The sequence below is a fragment of the Emydura macquarii genome, unplaced genomic scaffold (assembly GCF_026122565.2).
Source record: "Emydura macquarii macquarii isolate MOO-44397 ecotype Brisbane River unplaced genomic scaffold, CSIRO-AGI_Emac_v2 contig_3296, whole genome shotgun sequence".
Lineage (NCBI taxonomy): Eukaryota > Metazoa > Chordata > Testudines > Chelidae > Emydura > Emydura macquarii.
The window spans coordinates 227,836-237,637 of record NW_027133433.1 but is presented as its reverse complement, the minus strand read 5'-3'; the positions used below and the strand labels follow the sequence as shown (position 1 = coordinate 237,637).

The window sequence follows — 9,802 nt, the reverse complement described above, 5'->3', positions numbered from 1 at the left end:
ATTGTCCCAGTCCAGTTCAGTTGCAATGCTCTCTGGTACCTAAGCCACACTTCCCAGCTCACAAGCTGGCAGCAGTACATTCTGGGAGATTAGAAACATAGGAACTGCTACACTGGGTAGAACTGGAGAGCCAGTTAGTCCAGCTTTTTATGGGCTGGGACTGTCTCATTGCTCTGGGTTTGTACAACATTTAGCACAACGGGGCCATGACTGCAAATCCTAGGCACTACCGTAACACACTTAACAAATATTGTACAGCACCTTGCACAGTGGGGTTCTGGTCATGACTGGGTCTCCTGGGGACTATTGGAATTTTAAAAAACAACAACAACAACAACATTAAATGACCATCATTGGTCCCCACTTGGGATTAAATCAGGGAACTCAAGAAAGCTGCTGTAGCTTGAGCTAAAAGGAGAAACTTCTGGCTCCAGCAGCTTTATCCGTTTCACAATTTTTTTTTTAAATGGAAAACTGGGTTTTCAGCTCAATGCAAATCTTCATGGAACGTGTTGGCATTCCTCACAATTGTTTGATTTTTCATGAGAAAACCGAAAAGTTTGAGTTTTCAGCCAAAATGCTCAGGGTTGTAACTATGGGGCTGAGTGCTTTGGGTTTTTGGCAAAAATTTGTGTCTTCTGAAGAAATATCAAAACAAATCTCAAGGCGAACAGTTTTTGTTTGGCCAAAAACCTAATTTCCCATCAAAATAAAGTCTGGATGGGAAACATTGGATCCAGCCCTTATTCCTGCCTAGAGAGGAACAGAGTTTGTAATGGAACAAAAAATCATTTTTAAAACCCTATCTTTCTCTCTTTTTCTCCACCATAGAGAACCCAAACGTGGTATTAGCCACTTCTGTTTTGTTTTCCTTCTCCTTTATAGGTGACCTTTAAATATAAAATCGATCAACTACCACACCAAAAACCATTCTTGGATTGTAGGGTTCTTCACACATTCTAGGGCCAGAAGGGATCATTGTGCTCATCTAGTTTGACCTCCTGTATAGCAGGCCAGAGAATTACACCCTGGTATTACTCAATGGAAGAATCACTAGGATGAATGGTGACTGGAATGCACATAAAGTCTACGCTGAAGCCTGCATCGAAGCATCAGAGGTCAGCATGACTCATACAGAAGCCGTTTTGCCATAGGGGCAGAGATCTCATAGCCCAGAGAGGAGTCCAGTTCAGATCATGGGGATTATGGAATATTTTCATTTAAGTGCATTGCTAATGCCAGTTTCCTGCCATGACAGAATTGTTCTCACTTGCTCTGGTGGCATTCTCTCTCTCTCTCTCAAGCCTTTAATTTAACTGCAATGGCTTTGATTGGGTCATTAAAAACAACAGTGACTAAAGCAACATTCGTGAGATCTGTCCCGGACATTATGTCCAGTTCTGGGGTCCTTTCTTCAAAAAGGACGTTGAAACATTGGCTCAGAAAAGAGCTACAAGGTCTGGAAAACCAGCCTTTTAGTGAGAGAGAATCAAGAAGCTCCATCTATTTCGTTTCTCCAAATGAGAGTTCAGAGTGGACTTCATCAGAGTATACACAAGCACAGGCATGGGGAAGGACTTTCTGATAGCAGACAGCTCTTTAATCAAACAGAAAAAGGCAGTGTGAGCTCAATGGTTGGAAGTCGGGAGCAAAAAAAAGGTTAGGTTCAATATCTAAGGGTCCCTGTTCAACAATACAACACAGAACCAACTCGAGTGCCCACCCAGTAACCTGGGATAATTACAGACCACCTCTTGGGCATCTCTAAGAGGCCAGACATCCCTTCTCGCAAGCTCAGAGTCCGAGTCTAGAAAAGGAACTTTTAATACAAAGGAGGAAAGTAACCTGGCATTCACTTGGGAGAACGCTGGAAGCAGGATTCATAAGCATAAACCCATGAACAAAATACCCAGCCCAGAGTACGCTGAGCAGTGTCCCTTTGCCTCAGGTTCTTAAATCCAGCAACCCAATACTCTGCTTCTGGCCACCGGCCGCTTTGCCGGCTGCTCCGCTCCGCCAGCCATTCTGCTGGCCATCCTGCCTACTGGTCACCACCCCACTGGCCGCCCCGCCGGCTGCTTCGCTCCCCTGGCCAGTCGCCACTCCGCCGGTCGCCCTGGCCGCTTAGCAATGCACCCTTTGGGATGTCTTGAGGCACCACCACTTAACACAGCTCTCAGGGATTCGAGCTGTTAGTGCGGGAACCTCACTGCACGTGCAGGCCGGGCAGTCTCTTGTAGCAGACCTGCTTAGCAGTGATTTCAGCTCCGTTGGTCTGCAACAAGAGACTCTCCCTTGCGAGTTAAACAGCTTTTTTATTACACAGTAGAGGAAAGAAAGGTCAGGGCCCACGCCACCAGGTACAAATACTCGTCCCCACCCTCCTTCAACTCCACTGGGCTTTGGCACCCATGGGCGCAGTTTAGTTTAGTTGAGGGGGAGTCCCTCAGTCAGGGTTTGCCAGGCACGGTTCTGCTCCCTTGAGCCATGCAACCCGGGTAATACCTTTAGTGCCCCTACCCCCAGTAACATTACACCAAATCCACCCGTTCCTTCTAAAGAGCCTGAGGAAACCTACTATGACTTCCACAGGCCTGAGAGCTAAGTGGATCGGTTCTTTGCTAACCCCCCCAGGTGTTACCCAAACAACAAATATCACAAGATCTTTTCAGGGGATAAGGCAACAAACAACATTTATTGTGAACACAGAAACTTGGTAAATAGTATCCAAGAAAAGAAAAGTATCAACCCTGTAACGACATCGATATTGTGCTTTAGGTAGTGAAATAGTATTAACAATGTAACACTAGGAAAACAGCACTAACACTGTATCAATACTACAATTACAGAGACATGTTTCCATTGGTGCTTTCATTCACACTCACACACATTGACAGACATACACAGACAGGGAGACAGACACACACACATAGGGGTCTTACAGATGTTATAGTTACCAGCCTTTTGGAGCTCGTGGTAGTCACTGACCAGGTGACTGTAGCATGAGGGTGAGGGGCAAGGTTCTGCCAATGCGCACTGGTGCTCTTGGCTGGTTGGTGATGTAGACCCGAACCTCCAGCCTTCATCTTCTTGTCCCATTTTATAGAGAAAAGACCCCATGTCAGTCTGTGGGTTTTGCTCTGTCATGCTGTAACTGCATTTTTGTTGTGATCTTTAATCACCCACATTCTTGCAAGCCTGATCAGATTTTGTCCTTTGAAATGGGCAGGCTCCAAAGTTATCAGGGTGGGTTCCTTTTTGGCCAGTTGATCATCTTCGCTCCTTTCTTCTTTCCTCAAGCATTTTAGGTGAGGCTGGTGTTTTCTTCATGTCTGTTTCCATATCCCTCACTGAGACCAATTGTTCAATCACTCTCCCTGTCTACACCCAGTTCAATTGCTCGTCCATTCACACTTCAATCACTCAGGCCCAACTCCTAGCTGAAGAATTTACAGATTATTTTTAAAGCAAAACATTATTTCATTTTTGCCAGTGTCTTTTACAATTGAAAGTAGAGATCTTACATTTCCCAGTGTGGCTTTTTATACTTACAAATATATTGAAAGTGAGTAAAATTAACAGAAAAAATGGTTTGAAAACAGACAGACTCAGAGAAAGTCAGTGAACATTTCAAAGGGTAAAACAATCAGAGTCAGCTGAGGTTTTAACTTTTGATTATTAACTTTCGGCATTGGTGAGGCCGCACTTGGAGTATTGTGTCCAGTTTTGGGCCCCCCACTACAACAAGGATGTGGAGAAGTTAGAGAGAGTCCAGCGGAGGGCAACAAAAATGATGAGGGGGCTGGAGCACAGGACTTATGAGGAGAGGCTGAAGGAACTGGGCTTGTTCACTCTACAGAAGAGAAGAATGAGGGGATTTGATAGCAGCCTTTAACTACCTGAAAGGGGGTTCCAGGGAGGATGGAGCTAGGCTGTTCTCGGTGGTGGCAGATGACAGAAGTAGGAGCAATGCTCTCAAGTTGAAGGGGGGGAGGTCTAGGTTGGACATTCGGAAAAAGTTTTTCCCTAGGAGGGTGGTGAAGCACTGGAATGGGTTACCTAGGGAGGTGGTGGAATCTCCATCCTTAGAGGTTTTTAAGCTGCGGCTTGACAAAGCCCTGGCTGGGATGATATAGCTGAGGTTAGTCCTGCTTTGAGCAGGGGGTTGGACTAGATACCTCCTGAGGTCCCTTCCAACTCCAATATTCTATGATTAAAGTTCCAGGGTGTCAGGCTGAAGTGCCTTTTGGTAGGAAGGGGGGGGGAGGGGCGTGTTTTTGGCTCTGTTCTTTCATGTATTTCTCAAAAACAAGCTTCGGCCAACACAGGCGCATCAAAATTAACCTGTTCGCTGGCCTTAGAGCCCTGCCTTGCCTATTGAGAGTGAGCATCACAGGGGCAGGGGGGACTTCTTCTTGGGCTAGGGATGGTGAGGGCTCCTTTCAGGGCCCCTCAGCACCAGGCATAGGCCCCTGCATCTCTTGTTCTAGTAGTGGAAGGCCCAAGGCACCCGGGACACCTTCCACCCGTGTGTCCCCCCTGTCCGGCATGTCATCGCGGGCCGGTCTCACTGGCGGCTCGGGTGTGCCAGCGACGGGCCTAAACGCATCCGCCGTGGGGTTTGAGGCTGAGGAGGTGGCTCTGTAGGGGCGGGTTCGCCCCACGGGACCCACGGTCCATGGAACTTAACGAGCTCGGAGTGTTCCAGCCCACGAGAGACCTTCCCATTAATTGGCTTGTTGTAACTTGGTTCATTATCCGCCCAGTGCCACGGAGAGAGGAAAGGTGCCCAACACCTTCTCAATTCTCCCCCTTGCGTTATCAGGGCCAGATCCTTAGCTGGTGTAAACGAATGTCACTCCAGGGGAGCAACAGTGAGTTACACCAACTACAGCTCTGCCCTGTTCACCTCTGGGGACACCTTTGCACTGCCAACGATGAGTGCTGGAGACACGACAATCTTATAAGAGCATCATTACAGTGCATGTCGCAAATGACGTTCTGCACCCAGGGCCAGGATACATGGATTCTGGTTTGATGCTCCTTCCTTCTCATGCACATCAGGTAAAACTCCTTCGCATCTTTCCTAGACGCAGCGATGCCAGCGGTGGAGACAGCCTGTAGGTCAGAACCAGCCCCCTTTTGACCAGTGTAGGTCTGTGGCATACACTGTATCCAGCTGGTTTTGCATCCCATCATCTTCCATGGGCTGCTGATGCAACAGCAGGTTTCTCTTAGTTACCTTCTGATTGGCAGCTTCAGATCTCCTGGAGCTGGTGTGTGTAGAGACCGGCCAGGGAGAGCTGACTGTTCAGTTTGTTACCTGATGCCACTTAGCCATGTTATTATAGCAGAGTGTAGGAATCGCAGACTAGATCTGCTCAGGGCCCCATCTGACCTGGGATCTTGTCTCCAACAATGGCTGGCACCCGCTGCTTCAGAAACCGGGGGACGAAACCTAGCACACCCATGCACACCTATACAGAAAGACTGGTGGAGTGGTTAGGGCCCTAGCCCAGTAATTGGCAGACACCAGTTCAACTCCTTGCTTTGTTACAGGTTTCTTCTGGGCTCTTAGACAATCCCTTAGCTTCAGAGTGCCTCAGTTTCCCCATCGGTCCAATGGAGATAACAGCACTGCCCTACCTCACCGTAGTGAGAAAAGACTGCCAGGGGTTCAGACACTGCAATGGGGCCCATCTAAGTCCCTGAGCAGAGACAGGCACACGCACACATGGGTAAGCCCCTCGTCCCTGCTGCTTCATCTCTCTCTCTGCAGCTCGTTGCTCCCTTATGAGCAGATAATTCTTTCCAAGCCCATGGTGGAAAAGATAATGATGCCGTGTGCTGCCTGCACTGGTGCTCCGGGCATCTGACCCTGCCAGATACATGCTGAAGAAGGTCTGCTGGAGACAGAGTCTCACCCTAGGTTTTGTTCTTCCAATAACAATTCTGCTCTGCATTGCTACTGCTCCTTCTGTGTGAGTGTCTCAGAGGGGACGGGGACCTTTAGTTAGGAGCATTTTCCTGGTTCTCTGAGTTGCTTTAATTCCACCTATCTACCCATCCCTATACAACACCCCCCTCTCCTTTTTCCCCTCACTCCCAGATCCAGAATGTTTTCTGTTCCAAAGTGGAACAGAAACCCATCACATTTTAAAATTTGCTGTGAACTGGAATTCCTCTGTAAATGCATTTCAGGTTCATCAAATCCTTCTGATAAAATTACAAACATATCGTTACCGTTTCGACCTTTCAAGACTGGTTAGCGTTTGTTTTCTGTGAAAAACAATTCATTTCATTTTCAAAAAAGTCATCTTGAAAGGAAAAGCCATAACGTTTCCTTCTGAAAGTGTCAAAAGAGGGACATTTCAATATGATCAAAACGTTTCATTTAGGGGTTGTTTTTTTTTTCCCCCTAAACAAAATTTCAGCAAAATTGACACTTTCTGGAAACATTTTGATTGTGACCAAAAAAAGACACTTTTTTGCTGGAAAAAAAAGTTTCAGTGAAAAATTTCCAACCGGCTCTGATCTGAGCTTCTCCCGTTACAAAACCAATGACCATATTTTCTCCCTGCTCCCAACTGGCAGGTGGGGGGGTGTTGTGTCCATGACTGAATCTCTGGGGGAAAGGATAGTGTTGTGGAGGAGCCCAGGGTGAGGAATCGGTTACATTAGCTGTGAATGCAATGAGGTTAGCGGCTGTTCTGTTTTCCCCGCTATCTATTCCATATTCTCTGCCTGGTTCAGTATAAATGCACCAAGGCGTGTAAAAACCTGGCTCCATTCTATGGCTCAGACCGGATTTCAAATCAGCTGGGCCAAACCTCTCTAGAAGATGTCCCTTCATGTAGTAAAAATCCCAGCAGTGAGACTGCAACAGGAGCTGGATGGCTAGATTGGCTGGATAAATCGGAGTGCTTCCTTTGAGAGAATTTGTAAAATGGTGAGGGTCTCTCTCCTTCTACTTTCTTCAGCGAGGGGGGTGGAAGGAGAAGTGAATGGCAGGAAGAGAGAGAGAGAGGGGGGCGGGGGATCATTTCTAGAGAAGCAGGAGCATTTCACTGTGAGCATCACCATGTGACCTGGCTTATCCTCCTAAATGTAAACTGATAGTTGTTGCTCTATATCTACATCAGACAGATGAAGATCATCGTCTGCTGGGATGTCGCTCCGCATTCCACCCTCGGTAGCAGGGAAGAAGTGGTGGGAGTGGCAGAGTCTTCTATAGAATCATAGAAATGTGTCCCTGGGAGGGACCTCGTTAGGTGCACTGAGGCAGGACTAAGTATTATCTAGTCCATCCCTGACAGGTGTTTGTCCACCTCCAGTGATGGAGACTCCACAACCTCCCTAAGCAATTCATTCCAGTGCTTAACTACCCTGACAGTTAGGAAGTTTTTCCTAAGGTCCAAACTAAACCTCCGTTGCTGCAATGTAAGTCCATTTCTTCTTGTCCTGTCTGCAGAGGTTAAGAACAATTTTTCTCTCTCCTCTTTGTAACAACCTCTTATGTACTTGAAAATTGTTATGTCTCCTCTCATTCTTCTCTTCTCCAGACTAAACAAACCCAGTTTTTTCAATCGTCCCTCATAGGTCATGTTTCCAATAAGACCTTTCATCATTTTTGTTTCTCTCCTCTGGACTTTCTCTGATTTGTCCACTTTGCTGATGTGCCGTGCCTTTGATGTCATTCATGGATCAAAGGACTGATTCATTAAAAGGCAATGGCTAGTTTTTACTGTGTGATGAGTAAAGCTGATTGGAAACAGGAATTTCCATTGCATGGGAAATTCTGAAATTTTAAACAAAAATTTTGTTCTGGATCTGTAGAAAAAGCCAAAATTTGAAGTTTCCCATGGAAAGAAAATACTAAAGAGTTCCAGTTTGGAACCATCAAAATGTTTTGTTTCAATAATGTTGAAACTTTATAATATAATATTTTAATATTTCGCATAGAATAATATAATTAATAAAGTCAAGATAAAATGAACTGGGAAGAGAAACTTGAAACAGAATGTTTCAACATTATCAGAATGAAATTGTTTGGATTTATTGAAATGAAACATTTTGAATTATCAACACACCACATTTTTCGGCTGAGCAGTTTTCCTTTGGAAAATGCAGTTTTGTCAAAATTCAAATGGCGATCTTTTTGTGGGAAAGTGTCAGTCTTTGAACAACATTTTCAACTGGACTTTTTTGGGGTTATTTTTCTCGAAATTTTCCATAGGGGAAAAAGTAGGATCCAAAGAGCTTTACTCTTAGCCTTCACTTTGCTAAGTGACTGGTGATTTTGGGAACACGACTTGAGATGCCACTGAAGGGCTACTTTTCAGAAGGTGGGTGCTCAGCACTTTCTGAAAAATCAATGCCCTTTGAAAGGTGTCTCAAGGTGGTCACCCAAAGTCACTCGTTGTTTTTGGAAGATCTACTTGGTTTCGTGAAGCGAGGCGTTATATGAACCGTTCCTCATCTTCCTTTGCAGATGCGGCCTGGCGGAAGATGGGGAATCAAACAGCTGAGCTGAGCTTTGTGTTCCTGGGCTTCTCTACCTTCCCAGAACAGCACAAATTGATCTTTGTGGTATTCCTGGCGGTGTATCTCACAGCTCTGGTTGGCAATGGGCTGATACTGACTGTTGTCTGGCTAGACTCCGGCCTCCAGACCCCCATGTACTATTTCCTCCAGCACTTATCCTTCCTAGACATCTGCTACATCTCGGTCACACTGCCCCAGATGCTCAAGAACCTCCTGGAAGAGGAGAAGGCCATTTCCTTCCCGGCCTGCTTTGCTCAGCTCTACTTCCTCATCACTTTCGTGGGGGTTGAATGCATCCTCCTCACTGTCATGGCCTACGACCGCTACCTGGCCATTTGCCACCCGCTGCGCTATGCCGCCCTCATGGGCAGAAGGACCTGCCTGTGGCTGGCAGTGGCCTCCTGGATCTGTGGCGTCTTCAACTCGGCCCTGCACACAGGCCTCACCTCTGTCCTGCCCTTCTGTGCTTCCCGCCACATCGCCCATCTGTTCTGTGACGTCCCCCAGCTTCTGAAGCTCTCCTGCTCGGACACCTCCCTCAACAGGGTGGTACTGTTGGCCGTGACCATGCTACTAGGCGCCAGCCCCTTCCTCTGCATCGTGGTCTCGTATGGGGCCATCATCAGAGCCGTCCTGCAGATCCGCTCAGCCCAGGCCCAGCGGAAGGCCTTCTCCACCTGCACCTCCCACCTTGCCGTGGTCACCTTGTTCTACACCACGTGCACGTTCAATTATAACCAGCCCAGCTCCAGACACCCCTTGTACATCGACACCCTGGCTTCTGTGCTCTACAATGTCGTCACACCCATGCTGAACCCCATAATATACTGCCTGAGGAACAAGGAGGTGAAGGCAGCTCTGAAACATGCCATAAGGCTAAAATATCCCTCTCTGAAAACATGAGCTCCCTAGGGGACAGGGAGATGTTGACACTGGGCTCATCCCGCCCCTCGATTCATCCCCTTCTTTAATAGCCAATGGGGAGAAGAGAATTGCCTACATTTCTCTTAACTCTTGCACCCGTATCATAATGACTCGACGTGGTAGAATCTGACTTTTAATTTGTGTAATTTCAAAAGATGTCTATTTTTAAGCTTTCCCCCCAATATTTATAGATTTAAATTTTCACAGTTATGGGAAATTATGGAGGGCACTGAACAAGAGGGGCTCAGAACAATAACTATTTCATGACAGAAGATGCTCAGATTCAAAAAGCTAATGCTCCACAGGAGTTAAAATAGAAATTATCCACAGCACA

At 46.7% G+C, this 9,802-nt stretch overlaps 1 protein-coding gene across 1 annotated transcript; it reads left to right on the top strand.

Annotated features, from left to right (window-relative positions):
* The first annotated feature begins 8,508 nt into the window (after positions 1-8,508).
* On the top strand, positions 8,509-9,447 carry LOC137143146 (olfactory receptor 5V1-like). The gene has a single exon (XM_067532771.1). It carries the CDS (start codon positions 8,509-8,511, stop codon positions 9,445-9,447), a length of 939 nt encoding a protein of 312 aa, XP_067388872.1.
* The last annotated feature ends 355 nt before the right edge of the window (positions 9,448-9,802 follow it).

Bases quoted from the DNA above. Each gene is read 5' to 3' on its own strand.
- LOC137143146 (XM_067532771.1), top strand. From the start codon at position 8,509: ATGGGGAATCAAACAGCTGAGCTGAGCTTTGTGTTCCTGGGCTTCTCT.